Here is a 17,001-nt window from a genome sequence, read left to right as displayed (position 1 = left end):
TGAAGTGTCTTCACCAAGCTTTGCAGTTGCCTCTTCTCTTGTTTCCCTGGTTGAAATAAGCTTCTTAACTAAAAAGTATTCCTCTATAATTGCCTGGTATTCTTCCTTTCCACATTGCTTCCAGAGTAGTTCTTATAGGATCAAGTCCTTCTAATTGAAGCAGTTGCAGGACCTGTTACCTGACATGTGAGGTGCTTAAAGTTATACACTCAAGTGTTTAACTTGTAGTCCATCATCTATCTACTTAACGTTTATTCTTAAAGAGTTGAATTATTTGTTGCCATTCAGAAAAATGCTTCTTATTGTTCTTGTCTATAATACTGAAATGACATCAGTCTATGAAATTTAATATGATTTGTAGGTGCTTCTTAAGAAATTCTTTGTAACCATCCATAAACCTCAGTACAACACTTAGTTAAGCATCCATCTTCCGTACAATCCTGTTACAGTAGTTCTTATTCTATATCACAATAGCATTGTTTCTTCATCTGGTTTTCTCTAATAAAAGATCAATATCCTCCTTGGAAGATATGTTTGGCTGCAGCATGTTTCTAGTCTCAACTTTAAAAGTGAATCTCTGCTATGAAAGTATGGGAGTATACGAGTAGGAATGTATAAGACAGGAAGTATAGGGCAAGCATCACAGACTATCTGCTTCTAGAACATTCTTTTTGAACATTGCAGTCATTCTGGATAAATGTTACTTCTTCATTTTAAAGTCAATAGTATAATGCAAATACAAACCTTTGAAGAGAATTATTCTAGATTTTAATCATACAATCTTCTACCTACTATTTTTTTATCCCTTTACTGCCAGTATTTCATTAGCTCACCACTAACTACAAAACTCTGATGTTTTTTCTCATTAATAGAGATGTATCAGAGTCTTGAAATCATTATGTAGAGTAGGTAGGCCTAAAGCTTACAACCCCTTGCATCTTCCTTGCTACTGTCTGGTCTTATAAAATTGGCCACAAAGGTCCTTATGAAACTGGCCACAAAACTTCACTACATTATGAATGCATAATCTTGCTCCTTTAAAACATTGATCTCTGATCTTTGTGGGACTTTTATTTTTCATGGGTATCTATACTTTGTAAAGTCTCTGAAAAATTTAGAAAATGTTAATCATGCATTTTATCATAAATAGCAAAAATAGATCAATTCATTCAATGTCTTTTAATAATAATTTCCCCTCCCTCAACTCTTCCCAGACCCTCCCCATATCCTTAGCCACCTAACTACATGTCTTAATTTGAATTTTATTGCTGTGAAAAGACACTATGACCAAGGCAAATTTTATAGAGAATTTTATTGAAATTGGTTTACAGGTACAGAAGTTTATTGCATTATCATTAAGACGGAAACGTAGTACCCAGATAGGCATGGTTTGGAAGAAGCTGAGAGATCTATACCTTGATTTAAGGCTGCTACGAGATGAGTGAACATTCCCAGGTAGCTAGGAGAAGGGTCTCAAAGCCCACATCCACAATGGCACACTATCTCTAGCAAGGCCACGCTTACTCAAACGCGGCCACTCTTCCTAATAGGTCACTTTCTGGGCCAGGCATATACAAACCACCACACTACACATGCAGGCTCTCTTTTCTAAAATAAATTTCACTTTATTCAAATAAAAACCTTCCCTAAAGAATGGAAACAACCATGAGTATTTTAGAAATATGTGTTTTGTGAGTGCATATTTTAATTACACACATTTGATATGCAACAAAATGAGAAAAAAACTTTCCCATTGTAAACAAAACTTATAAAAATATGTTTTTCATAGAAAATGTACACTTATTGCATTAGATAAAAATAAAAGAACATCAAAACTGTGGAAAAAATATGGAAACTAATCATTAGGAACCTGAAAAATAATTTAGAATGTTTCAGCAGTCTCAATTAACCTGGACCCCTGAGGTCTCTCAGACACTGGATCACCGACCAGGCAGCATACACCAGCTGAAATGAGGCCCCCAACACATAGACAGCAGAGGGCTCCGGGATCTGGGTTCAGTCAGAGAAGATGCACCTAACCCTCAAGAGACTGGAAGCCCCAGAGAATTTAGAGGTCTGGTGGAGTGCATGGAGTGGCAACAGCCTCATGGAGACAGGGGTTGGGGCGATATGACATGAAGAACAGTCGGAAGGTGGATGAGGTGAATAAAATCTGAAGTTTAAAAAAATTAGAAAAAAAATGTTACTGTAAAGAGACTCCCCATTGTGGTTAGATATTTGACAGCTGAGGCTCAGCTGTGTATCAATTTATGATAGTTGCTCTCATTTTCAATATCACTTTTACTTAAATGCTTATTCATTCATGTTTGGAAAGCATGCTGTGTTATTAAAATTACATACAGTCTCATTTTTAGTATAGCTTTATTATAATTTTGTCATAAGCAAGTCATTTTTATTTCTTTTCTTTTCAAATTTCAAAATAGAGTGGCTAGATTAGAACACAAGATTGTTTAATATTTTAAGAAACAATTGAATAAATTATATATATGTGTATATATATATATATCAATGTGTGAATAATCACTTTGAGATATAATTGCCCTGCTGAATATTAAACATTGAAGTTGATTTAAAATCTGTAAGGATTCTGGATTTAAGTGACAAGTTTTGGTAAGTGACCAAGAAGAAACAAAGTAAGCGATATCACTGATTTTCATAAACGCTGAAGATTGAATATATTACATTTTATTTTACATTTATTTACCTCTCATATGTAGGTTATATTTTAACAAAGGCTGCAACATTAATATTTCCTACAAAATTAAGGATGGAAACTGTAGCATTTATTGAAACATAACATTATATTAACTGAAATAGTTTTGTTGCCCTAATTAAAATACTCACTACATGAATTAAACTTGTGTACCTCCCCTACAGTCAATCATAGCTGCCCGGAGGATCAGTTTAAATGCCAGAATAATCGTTGTATCCCCAAGAGATGGCTTTGTGATGGAGCAAATGATTGTGGGAGCAATGAAGATGAGTCTAACCAAACCTGCACAGGTAAAGGTCTACACATATGTGATAAATCACCTCCACATGTGTGGCATCGACAATCTGATTACTGCCATGGTCACTGAATTCAGTGTTCGGTGTCACAAAGGACAGATTGTAAATGTTTTACTAATCCTTGAACATGATTCTGTTTTTCAAATTAATTTGGCACTTCATCTGTCCACGTGGGCTGCATGTTGATCAACATCTCCATGTTCATGCTATACTGTCCTAGGCAGCAGAAGATATTCATTAGCATGCTGTGGTCCTGGCCACCTCACCAGGAGAAGTATTTATTTTATCCTGAGAAAATACTTAAATTTTTTTTATATTTTTCTGCTACAGAATACCTTTGTGAATAATTTTCTCTTCATGGAACATTATTTATGGGAGGCAGGGTTTTTTCTCTGCATGAAGTCCCAACGCTACTAGGCATATTTATATTTCCATATAATCCATGCCTTTGTAATCAATCATTGATTCCCTAGCCAGCTTCTCATTGAATATAAATATACAGCTGGTGGTACAGCTTACAAAAGAGTTCCAGAAAGGTCATGATTACTAGGTAAATGTTGACAAATGAATGTGGCTAGCAGCAGCCCAGTACTCTGCAAATGATGAGCAAAAGCTAGTGTGTGGCGATACATGTTGCTATAATTGGTGAAAACTGATTGTTGGATGATGGTGCAATATTAAAGCACACAATCCACACTATATCTCTTTATCTTTGAGCCGTTATATGCCTTACTAAATAAATACAAACTAGACAAAGCAGACTGTATACAGAGAAATTTGTTCCTACTTGCTTTTTGGCATTGAATTTTCTGTGCAAAAGCTTGTCCCCTGTGTCTTACCTTTTGAATACATTCCTTTTAGCTGTTAGTATCTAACAATCTCTGTTAGACACTGGGATAACTAAAAATGGTTTTCCAAAGATTTTCTCGCTTTGTACAAACGAGTAATTGTAAATGTAAAAGTAATAACATTTTCTACCATGAATCGACATTATATGAACAGACTTTTCTATGGTGAAGCATTTGCTGACCATCTGTGGACCATCAATTTTCTTGAGTCTTGATTGAACCTTCTATAAACTTTAGGGGGAGTGAATTTTTTAAATCCTGAGTGTGTGTGTGTGTGTGTGTGTGTGTGTGTGTGTGTGTGTGTGTGTGTTAAAACAAAAGACCTTGAGAGTTACTTTCAAGATCTTTCATTTTGTAGGTGAAATCTAGCAGAGATTGCCTAAACCTTTGGACTGAACTGTAGTATACACCAGATTATCTTCGATTTTATGTGCATCCAACTTGACTTTGGGAAGGTTACACTGAGTATGACTCTAATTTGCAATGAAGCATTTCTGCACACCAATGCACATACTAAGCTCTTAAGATTAAGGTTTAATTCAAAAATTGTGCTTCATTACAGCCTGATCATAAACAGGGAGAGACTTTTGCCATAAAATAGAGAGACACATTTTATAGTATCACACCTTACTTGTTTATATTAATTACTAATTTGGCTTGTTTCCACATGATTTATATAAGAACATTTGCATTCAGTTAACTAATAGTTGGGGCAGAATGAAAATACTACTATGTAAGAGCAAACAAAGCAATCAATCCTGATTAGTGTTATTTCGAGAGTCCTGGATTCCTATGGTCCATTATGAAATAAAACACAGCATGTTGAATGCCATTTCACATTGTGCCCCTAACTAACAGGTCATTACAATCATGTCAGTATATTTTAGGCAGCTGGTATCTCTGAAAGGGACCTTGAAACTCAAAAAATAAAGAGAAAAAGAAATGTCTCTTTTATGTTTACAATGTCTGAAATTATGGTTAATATATGATATATTTCCATTTTATCATACTCCGGTAACTAACAATTCATATGACCTGCCACACCTGGGCAAGGGGCACATCCCTCCTGGCATGTGAAATCCAATTGCATATGCAAAGATCTATTTTGGATGAAAAGGCTCAAATCAGGGATATTCTTATCATAAAATGTTTTCTTCATCAGTTTAAATTGGGGTGGTTTGTATATGAATGGGAGTCTTCTGTCTACAGATCCATTTCCTAATCTGTTCATTTAGGACTTTCCCCAATATGAATCAGTACATATTTATCATGGCATTGATAATAGAATGATCGAAAGTATGTAGTACTTTCACTTGTAGACAGAGAGCAAGGACAAACAAAAAGACACATCCGCAGCCAGCCATTGTCATGCAGGATGCAAAGTCCAAAGTTGAACCACACCGCGTTTATTCTGTCCATTTTTTTGCTGACTGGACATATGCAATGTTGGAAGCAAGAACCTCATTTGATAAAATGCCTGCACTAAATTGTCCTGTGGGCAAGCAAACCTGTTTTGCATGCTCTTGGATGGTGACAGATATGGCAGAGCCTAGTTCACTGTGTGTGATGATACCTCTCGCCATATGATCCTGACCAGTTATAAAAAATAACTTAAGACATGGAAAGCAAGCTATTAGGCAGAGTTCTGTATTAACTGTTGCCTCTTCTTCAGTTATGTGCTCCAGATTTATGCCTATGTTCCTAATTCTTATTTCTCTAAGCGATGGAGTATGTACTGAGAGCAATATGAAATATATGCTTTCCTCACAATGGCTTTAGGTCATGGTGTTTCCTCGCAGCCATCGAAAGCCAAGGGTCATAAGAAAGTATTTGGGCAGAACTCTAAAAGAGACACTGTTAAACCCATGCAAACATAGAAGAAAAATCCATAAGTAATAATAAAATTATTTTACAAAGGAAGTAAGTAATCTGAATAAAAAGAAGTTTTGTCGATATTATAGAGGGAAGGAGATGGTACATGTTATTGGATGCATAAATTGAATTTTTTTACTAGAAAATAGTTTAAGTTTCAAAATGTATGCATGTTTAATTCTGAAACATGTACTTTCCCAGAACAGTTAATATCTAGGCATAGAAAAATCTGAGATGTTCTTTATGTGAGAACTAGAATTAAAATACTCCCTAACCAACTCAATTTTAAATGAGTAGAATACCAGATTGATTTGTATATTGTCATGTTTAGTAGCAATGGATGATCTCATACTCAAATGTCAAAAGGAATGAGGAGTTTTCAAAATATCTTAAGTAACAATTTAAAAATACAAACATTCTTGTTTGCAGGACATATGAACTATAAATTCTTTATGTCACTTATAAATTCATGTGTAGTATTTAAAAATATTCCCAGAGATGAAAACAAGATAGACTGGTCTGTGCAAGAGAGATCAATGTGTGGGAAATACTCCATGGTCCTTAAGATGAAGCTACAGCACACGTTTCTTAAACAAAACAAAGCAAAATTCTGTGGCGAATGGAGAGAAAAAAATTAGTTGTGGCTGTAAGATATCAACATGTGTCTACATTAGTTGGTAGACCTCAATTTGTGATAGAAACAGTTCACTAAGACCAAATTACCAACTGTTACCTTATTGGGTTGGGGCAAATGTGGCCTAAATACTAGGAACAAGTTACAGGCAGAACCTAGAAAGGTGGTAGCACATGCATGGGTCAAAAAAGGAGCAGACATAGCTGCACAGAGCAGCCGTTGTTCCTCAAAATTTTAATTCCCGTTATTCAATTCTAAGAGGTTTTCAGAGGCCTAAATGGGTAGTAGTTAGATTTGAAATTCACTTTCCTCAAGGTAATATTAATAATTCTTACACTTGCACCTAGGCAATCTAAAGCCAACATTTTCTCCCATCAGTGAACTATAATTATATTGTACAATATTCTTGTCCTCACATCATCCAACAAGTCTGATTAAACATGTTCTAGGAAATGTGAAGGTATAATTACATTAAAATAATCAATATAATAAAATTAGACCTTTCACAACATAAACTAAAAAAAGTTACTCCCCCCTCTTCTCTTATAGTGCTGGAAATAATAGCTAAGGTCTTGGACAAGGTGTCCAAATGCTGTACCCTGAGGTACATGCCCAGCCCTTGGTTTTTTGAATTAGGCTTTTATAATGTAGACCGGGCTACTCTTAAAAGCATCAGCTTTCTTCTTCCTCCATGCAACTTCTGGGATTACAGGCATAAGCCAGTATGTGTTGTCTAAACAGAATGCTTTGATTCAAGCAGCAAAGGGGACGTTTCTGACTACTTTGCTTGAAGAGGCTTCTCCTACAGTGCTTACACTCTGTGGTTCCACTCAGCGACACGGCAACAACAATGAGCAGGAACACTCATACTGTGAAAGTGAAATTTCAATTCAACTGCCAGATAAACAATTTTGAAAAAGGCACTAACTTCCTCTTTAGGGTACCATTTGCCGTAAAATTAGAGTCCTTCAGGGCCGCTAGTCTAACATCACCAACAAACTAATTACATCTGATGCAGCAGAGGCCTAAAAAAAGAAAACACTGTGTTGTCTCTTAGTGAGTCCATTGATTTGAAAGTGCTTATTCTGTCAATCTGGTTATGTCTGGAAGGCTAAACTTAGAGAATTAAGGGATAAAATATCTTTCTCATCTGAAATCATTTAAATTTCTCAGGCAGAGGAAGAAAATTGTTTTTCTCCATGATTAGAAGAGATAGAGAATTCCAGCACTTTCTAGTCATAGTATCTTCAATAGCTATATAGCAAATTCTTGAGTCAGGGACTACAGCCATTCCTGCAGTTTCGTCGTGATAAAGGGCACACACACACTTCCCCTTGCCGTCACAATGGTAAATCGTATACTGTTCGAATTAGTCTGAGAAGTTCTTTTTCTTATCTCTCTAATAAGAGCAACTCGTCCAAGAAATCTTTGCTAGAATCAAGAGACTGATAGGAAAGACTGTATTAACAAGAACCTAAGGTTAAATAGCAGTACATTACATAAATTAAATATATTATGATTATACAAGGTTGGAATTAAATGACTATAAATTATCTGATGATATTTTCCTTTAAAATTAATAAAGAATATAAAAAATAGGTAGGAAGAAGGAGGAAGGGAGTCACCAAGAATAGGAGGAGAAAAAGGGAAGAACGCTAAAGACAGAAAGAAAAAAAGGAGGGAAAAGGTTAGGGAGAAAGAGAGAACAGTGGAAAACAAGAGTCCTTCTAAATTTCTCTTAAAACGCAAAAGGTGAAAATAATTGCCTATAACCACAGAAGCACTACAGACATTTAAAAGGGGGAATTGTTTATCTCCTTCACATAGCCTAAAGTTTTCTTCATCCAATAGCCTAAAAGCCCACACCTGGGATGTATGCTTCTGCATTGTTTGCAATGTTTCATAAAAATTACACATTATACAAAATTAGCTAAGACCTTCATTGAGTTACATTATATAAAATTAGCTAAGACCTTCATTGGGTTACATTATATAAAATTAGCTAAGACCTTCATTGGGTTTATTTTGCATCTCAGGATAATTGGAAAGATAATTGGTAAAATCAATTAAAGTTGCAATTAGAAATATTTCATGGTTTTTAAAATAAACAATCAAAATTTCACAACTTTATACATTTATTAGAATATGTAAAATGTGTTAATTCAACACAAGTAATCAGTTTCTAAAATGGAAATAGATATTATATAAAATATTTAACACATTATCTGTATAGCAAAATACATACTATAATAACATTGCAAATTACTCTAATTCTAGATTCTATGAATATAGAATATGTACCTCCAGTTCATACTGGTCACAACTCTCTCTCTCTCTCTCTCTCTCTCTCCCTCTCCCTCTCTCTCTCTCTCTCCCTCTCCCTCTCCCATTTCCCTCTCTCTCTCTCTCTCTCTCTCTCTCTCTCTCTCTGTGTGTGTGTGTGTCTGTCTACTTTTATAAAGATATTATTTCAAATAACTTCTATGTAGATTAACATTAGCCTTCAAGTTAAATTATTTCAAGCAAACTTGTTTTTTCCACGTAGAGATGATAAAATTTGTTACTGTGTAAGGCTCTTCTGTCTTGTGTGGAAGTTCAGAACCTAAGCAGTCTCTCACTGTCTTCAAGCATCAACAACATACCCCACCTTTCGCCCTTTGCAAATAGAAAGATACGCAGAGTGGGATAATTTTATTTCATACAAATTTCTGTTTCCAAGAGAAAGATGAAAAATGCACATTCAAAGTAACTAGTAGGCACCAGGCACAGGCCTGCAGTCTGGAGAAGAGCAACAAATGAAATCATTCATGCTCTTCACTGTTGATCTGGACAACAGAAAAGGTCAAAGTGCAGCCTGTGGAATCCCATTGCTTCAACCTACTGCTTCTCACTAGCACAAACGGTTTTACATATTGGTGTTCCTGGCAGCCCTCAGGAGAGCCCAAAGCAAAGTTTTGAGCATAGCGATCAAAGAAGTTGTGCATCATTTTATACAGCTGTACGAGGAATCCTTATAAAGTCCTAGGCCAAATGTATGTCTGAGAAAATATTTCTGCATTCTCTCTTCACATAGAGAATTCACTAGCAATGCAGGATTAATACACAGGAACTATTAGATGAGAGGAGCAATTCTGACCCAACATTAGAACCTAGGTATCTTGAGATTTGCTCACAGGCCTCTCTTCGCGTTGCAGGACAACAGTTTCTTAATTTGGCAGCAAATGATAGTTTTTTAAAAGTACCAAGTTGGATGAAATTTAATTCAATAAAATTTTATTGGTCATTTTTAAAAATAATAACTTTTCTTCATTCACAGAAGTTTGCAAGAAATATTAATTTTAGTGGCCATTTTCAATGAAAGATAACACGTGTATACTTCAGAGCAGAGAAGTAGGTAATGTTACAGAGCCTTAACTAAAAATTCACTTTAAAAAATTGTATAATTAAAAAAGAAGTCATGACTTTGAAGGAGAGCAAGACGGAGTAAATGTGAGAGTTTGGAGGATGGGATGGGGAGGGAGCGATATAATTAAATTAAAATATCAAAACTTTATAATGAGCTAACATAAACATAACATTTATTATAAAACTTATATTGCATGTGACATTACTCAGAGAGTCTGCGAATTGATTCTTTGCATATAAATTGATCTTCGCAGCCAGAACTTGTCAAGCTGACCAATTTTCTTGTGGAAATGGGCGCTGCATTCCTACAGCATGGGTATGTGACCGAGAGGATGACTGTGGTGACCAGACAGATGAAGTGACATCCTGTGGTAAGTTGAGAATGGGTTGCGCTTTAGGAAACATGTCAGATACAGTGCACTGGCCCTGCATTTCCCTTATCAGCTATTTCTACATGAATAGGACTCAAGAAAGCAATTATTTTACTTTCATTGCAACTCTTTGAACATGACTTTCAATGCCTGCTTCAGAACAGATCTCGGTCATGAAAGAGTTAGAATATCCTCAGCTGAAATGGTTCCAGACAGAGCAGACTGTGCTAGGAAGAAGCAGTTAGACTAAATAGATGTTCTTTTGTTCACTCCTAGTCTTAGAGCCATAATGCTAAACTTACAAAACAAAATTGTGTGTTGATCGACATTTAGAGTCAACGACAGGGTATGTTTTGTGTTAGCATATATATGTCACATTGTGGGAGCAATAAATAATCTAGACTGAGAAGGAGGAGTAAGTATCAACTGTGAATTTCTGTAGTATTCCAACTGCCAAAAAAAATTTTGTTAATGGTCTCAGTCACATTACATTGGATTTTGCATTTTCAAAAAAAGGGAAATTTGTTGACACAATTGCAAATGTAATTACTCTTTTTAGTACATGTGAACTTGTGTAAATTATCATTTGTCAAGTGTGTATTAAAATAGAATAAGAAAATTAAACCCATTTTCTAAGAAACATTTCAATTCAGAGGAAGCAATTTTAAAGATTGCTATTAGAAAATATTATCCTTAAGGGTAAAGAGAGAGAGAAGAAAAAGCCACAAATGAGGAATAAAGGATACACTTATTAGAAATAAAAATGTTAGGGTTAGCCCTGTGGCACAGAGTTTAAACGTTTGTTCACCATGTATAAGACACTAGCAGTAACCCCCCACTATCACACATAGTCTAACAAAATAACACTATGTATGTGTGGGGATATACGTGTGCATATGATAAATGTATTTTATTTTTAATACACTATGTATTTTTATGTAATGCGAGTTATTAGTATCAATGAAAGCAATAAAATAAAATTTTAATCCCACAATTTAAACAATTTAGAGGATTCATTTCCTGTTTGCTTAAGATGTCTTTGTTAGACATTTTAGTTGAACGAAGTTATTGTGTTTCTGGGCACATTTTGAGCTTCTGACCTGTGAATATGGGAAAAGAATAATTGGTATGAGAAAGAAAGATCAATAGGGCAAGGCATAGCTATATGAAAGTGACTTCATAAACAAAGAAAAAACATGGCCTACATGGAATGGCTGCACCCTAGCCAGTAAGCCATAGCAGTATGACCTTTCTTATCCTACAGAATAACCCTGTAGTCCAAAAGTTACACTTGTGTCAGATGCTAGAAGGCTACGACGCTAATGAGCTCTGCTTGCTTTCCTCTTTTGGTTTTATTTATTGATAATACACTAGAAGTGTTATGAACAACAGGAAAACCTACCACCAATGTCACAAACCTAATAAGAAATGACTTCAAACCCATGTATACATATATGTACACACACATGCATTAAAGTCTGAGATCTTTACGCAGACTTCATATCTTTGTTCTGATCTGGGGAAGGGGTGGCTAGGTTTAGTCAGAACATTTTATTTACTATGACTTTAAATTTTATAAATTATAGGAGAGGGTGAGTAATAGCTAACATTTCAATAATATTCAAAATAATTAAACCAGCAAGCTTCTATACCTCCAAGGAGGCGAGGAGCACTGAGGAAGGACTATTACATGTATATATTTTTTTTTCCGGAGCTGGGGACCGAACCCAGGGCCTTGCGCTTCCTAGGTAAGCGCTCTACCACTGAGCTAAATCCTCAGCCCCACATGTATATGTTTAAATGAATCTTTATGTCAATCTATAGAGCCCAATGCTTTCCATACTTCACACCTAGAAGAACTGAGATAGAAACTTTAGCGTCACACTGGAGACCATGAAGCCCATCAATATGTGTCAACCTATGTGTGTTTTAAGTTAAAACTTAGTCTTTCCAGATTGGCATTAATTTGGGTCCTAGACATGAGGTACTAAGAAGGGGTCGGTAATGTCATACTCCTTAATTAAAGGCACACATATCTATTATATGTTTAAATGATGATATCCTAGTGTTTAACATTCCCTGCTACAAGAAGCTTTGAGTTGGTATTTGATTCTCTGGAGCTATCTGTATATATTCCCATTAGAGTGACTGTCAACATGCCAACATTACTTTCTGAATGGTAAAATCAGGGAGAGATATGCAGAACTGTAGTAGTATGTACGATTTCTGGAATACTCATGCACTAGACTAACATTCATTCATGATTAAGACAATGAATTTGTTGCAAAATTATGAACATTATTGTTGTCATTTATATATTTTCAAAAATGTAAATAAATTCCTAATAATTTTGTTTTAATAGTGGCATGTAATTAACTACTGGCTCTGAATATTTTAAAAACTCTCTCAGGAGCTTCCTTCTGTTGTCATGTTTTACATCTTGTTTTTTATGTTTTCCATGCCTTAATAGACAGTATCTGCCTTACAACTGTTAGCCAAAATAAACCTTTTATTTCATTAAGAAACATCAGTTCTCACAAGCTGTCACAAGACTTACCAGCATACCAGTGGGTAAAAATAAACTGTGACAATTTAGATGGTGAATAATTTGGTTTTAAATATGGAGAACAATGTAGATTGTCAACGACATACCTGTATGCTAATCCCATCTACTTTTTCTTTACAAGATAGTATGTGTCCAACAATCTCTTCTTTTAGAAATGTCTGTTTACATACTAACTTTATATTGTTCTAAATGTATCCTTATAGCCATTTCTTTGTTATGCTACTTTATTTAATATATTTGATTCCCTTTTTTTCCTTCTAGCAGCCCAAGTCAACCCTTCCAGATCACCCCCCCCTTAATCTCAAAATAATAATATCTTCTTTCCTGATTATTATCATTACACATTCACAAGGGTATATCTATGTGATCAAATATATAAAATATACCTTTTTGGGTCTGCTTTGTGTGTGTGTGTGTGTGTGTGTGTGTGTGTGTGTGTGTGTGTGTGTGTGTGTGTGTGTGGTTTCAGGGCTATCCATTTTGTACTAGACAGACAGTTATGGAATATATTCCTGGGAGTAGCTATTACTCACTCCACAGTCATACATTACAAGTAGTTCTTTGCTTAGGGAGTGCTGCCCTAGGTTTTCCCCCTTTCTATTAACATGCCTATAGATATTGCCATTGCTTTATTTATGCAGCCTCCTATTTTATTTATTTATTTATTTGTTTGTTTGTTTATTTTATTTAAGCTTCTAGGAAAGATTGTTTAACTGCAAATTTTCTAACATTCTATCTCAAATAATCTTTTTATCTCCTTTTCAATGACGTCCTCTGATCAGTATATACAGGAGCCGCAATATGAATGTATCTGTTTTGATTGGGTTCACAACAATTGATGTATTGATGTCTGCATTGTATTCAGTTGTGGTCTCTCTCTCTCTCTCTCTCTCTCTCTCTCTCTCTCTCTCTCTCTCTCTCTCTCTCTTTCTCTTTTTTTTCCGGAGCTGAGGACTGAACCCAGGGCCTTGAGCTTGCTAAGCAAGCGCTCTACCACTGAGCCTAATCCCCAACCCCTCTCTCTTTTTTTAATTGGATAATTAATCTATTTACATTTCAAATGTTTCCCATCAGCAAACCCCCATCCCATCTCCCCATTGCTTCTATGAGGTTGCTTGCCCAGCCTGCCCACTCCTGCCTTACCACCCTAGCATTCCTCAACATTGGGGCATCAAGCCTTCACAGGACCAAGAGCCTCCCCTCCCATTTATACCAGATAATGCCATTCTCTGCTATATATGCAGCTGGAGCCATTGGTCACACCGTGTATACGCTGGTTGCTGGTTTAAACTCCGGGAGCTCTGAGGGTTCTGGTTGGTTAATATTGTTCTTACTATGGGGTCCCTTCAGCTCCTTTGGTCCTTTCCCTAAGTCCTCCATTGGGGTTCCCATGCTGCAAGCATCCACATCTGAATAGGTAAGGCTCTGGCTGACCCTCTCTGGAGACATCAAGTTGTGGTTTTCTGTGGTACCCTCCACTTGTTACAAAAAGAAGCTTCTTTCACTAAGGTTGGTAGTTACACTTATCTGTGTGTATAAGCACAAGACTTAGACTATAATTAGGAGTTATATTGGTCTAACAATGAAGTTATATTAAATTCCCCCCCTAAGGTCCATGACCAAATTAGAGCCAGGGGCTTAGCGACAGTTCTAATATGATTCTTGTTTTCTCTCATGGTTTTTAGACCTAAAGTCCAATTAGACAGTCATTGTTTATCACCAACATGTGGGTTCCACTTCTATCAATATCTTTGCAAACTAGCCATTGTTGTGTTTCAAAGGTGTTACAACTGGGTAGGACTATGAATTGATTCCTTCCCTTGGCTGCTTCAATAATAATTTCTGCTACAATAAAAGCTAGCCTAGAGTAGCAAGGCTTTCACCCTATATCTATCTCAAACTATCTGTCCTAAGTGTGTGTGTGTGTGTGTGTGTGTGTGTGTGTGTGTGTGTGTGTGTGTGTGTTTCAGGTATAAAGACTATATTCAGCATCTGACAGGCAGCTAAATTCATATATGACATATATAAATATATGTGTATATATGCATATATGTATATTTGTATACATGCATTTTGCATGATTTTAGGTGGATATGAAATAACAAAGTCCTTTGTGGTTTTATTATACAACTTTGGTATTATTTTTACATGCTCTTTTCTCCTCTTGTATTGACCTTCCTACCCTTTGCCTTGTTGATTCTCTACACCTCCCACCAAAGGAAAATGCAAATATATAAAGTGAGGGATATGTTTGGTTTTTTCTTGTTATGTTTGAAATTTTCATATATTCTTGTCATTTGTTTTGATCAAGTCTACTACTCATTCCTTCTCCTCTAGTCCTTCCCCTATCTCTCTTATCTGTCCACTTTTCTCACCCACCTCTGTGTGTTATTTTAAAAAATACACTGAATCTGTTTAATGTGTCAAAATGTACATGGGTGTAAAGTCATCTATTAAAGCCTGAGGAGCCACTCTGGCTGTGTCCCTGACTCTTTATGACTCTTTATGATTTTTACAAGAGCTCTATATAAGAAGCTGACCAAGAAACTCTGGGAGGAATAATCTCACTTTATAGAAGAAAATGCATTTTTGTAACATAACATATCCCTTCACTGAAGTCAAAGTGACAATGCTGACTCTTTTTTTTTTTTTTTTTGGTTCTTTTTTTCGGAGCTGGGGACCGAACCCAGGGCCTTGCACTTCCTAGGCAAGCGCTCTACCACTGAGCTAAATCCCCAACCCCAGACAATGCTGACTCTTAACAAGAAAAAGGATGCTACTTTACCCATCAATGTAGACTGACTGTGTGGCTCATGCTTCCCCTTTCACCATATCTAGACTTCTTTATATTTAGACTTTGAATAGAGCAAATTCCCAATGGTATGTCCTTTTACAGAAGACGCCACTTTCATGAGTTTTACACTTCAGCTCCAAGATACACCCATGATATTTTTAGACGAGTGCTTTACACAGAAAATATTAAATTCAGATGCTGACAGAAGCCTGATATAGCTGTCTCCTGAGAGGCTCTGCCAGAGCATGACAAATACACAAGTGAATGCTAGCAGCCAAACATTGAACTGAGAATGGGTCCCCAATGGAAGAGTTAGAGAAAGGATTGAAGGAGCTGAAGGGGTTTGCAACCCCCATAAGAACAACAATACCAACCAACTAGAGCTCCCAGGGACTAAACCACCATTCAAAGAGTACACATGGACAGACCTGTGGCTCCAGCTCCCTATGTAGCCTTGTTGGGCACCAGAGGAGAAGTCCTTGGTTCTGCCAAGGCTGGACCTCCCAGTGTAGAGGAATGTCAGGGAGGGGAGGCTGGAAGGGATGAGTGGTTGGGTGAGGAATGGGGGATATCATTTGAAGTGTAAATTAAAAAATTCCAGTAAAAAAATCTTAAGGGGAGAAACATGCAAAGTCATGTAACTAGATTTTTCACCTGATAGAAATTAGGAGCCACTGACAACTCCTTCACAGTGGAAATGGGAGAAGAGAAACAGAGGTGCAAATAAGGGGAAAAAAGGAAGAAAAAAAACAAGAGGATAGGATGAAGGGGGGAAGGACTTATGAGGAAGGATGGAGGAAAAGCAAGGCGAATCACTGAGAAGAAATTACAATAACCCACACATGAAATGTTATCATTAAACTATTTTAGGTTAATCAAAGATTGGTAAAGAATAGGAAACAAATAAACAAAGCCTTAGAATCCCAGGGAAACTAGAATGTTTACTCGACCTGAAAGTTCTGAGCATTTAAATATGAAGGTGAAGCTAAAAGCACAAGTGTACAGACAGAATTCAGTAATTCTTTGTTCTCAGTCTCTGTAGGAAAACAAAATAACAAATGTCCTTTGATGTGTTTGAATCCATCAATTATTCAACCAAATGCCCACAAAACTGCCTGGATGTACTCTGTTACTGCAGCTCAAGTCAAGTCATAAGCTTACTTAAAACATCAGGAAATGTTTCGGTGAATAGTATTTTATTTTATTGAGCAGTTCAAAGGTAAAGTTAATATATCATAACAGTATCATGTCGCAATGTACAAAGATGGGTGACAGGTGGGAATTATAAAATATTAAGCATAATTTTAAGGTTTTAACCAAATAATAGTAAAAATTCATTCAGGATGATGATGATGATGATGATGATGATGATGATGATGATGATGATGATGATGATGATGATGATTGATGATTGATGATAAAATAGTCTCTAAATACTGGAGAAAAAATTTTAATCATTTTTACCCTATGCAATTGTCAGA

General features: G+C 36.0%; 1 protein-coding gene across 2 annotated transcripts in view; it reads left to right on the top strand.

Annotated features, from left to right (window-relative positions):
• Lrp1b (LDL receptor related protein 1B) overlaps positions 1 to 17,001 on the top strand; it is a 2,085,328-nt gene that overhangs the window by 1,254,629 nt on the left and 813,698 nt on the right. For both annotated transcript variants that reach the window (XM_087654909.1, XM_087654910.1), the window contains exons 17-18: positions 2,899 to 3,024; positions 10,044 to 10,160. In XM_087654909.1, coding sequence (XP_087511035.1) covers positions 2,899 to 3,024; positions 10,044 to 10,160 — 243 coding nt within the window. The remainder of the gene's footprint in view (positions 1 to 2,898; positions 3,025 to 10,043; positions 10,161 to 17,001) is intronic.

Source organism: Rattus norvegicus, chromosome 3 (genome assembly GCF_021556685.1).
Source record: "Rattus norvegicus strain SHRSP/BbbUtx chromosome 3, alternate assembly SHRSP_T2T, whole genome shotgun sequence".
NCBI classification, from domain to species: domain Eukaryota; kingdom Metazoa; phylum Chordata; class Mammalia; order Rodentia; family Muridae; genus Rattus; species Rattus norvegicus.
This window is presented reverse-complemented; position numbering and strand designations above follow the sequence as displayed.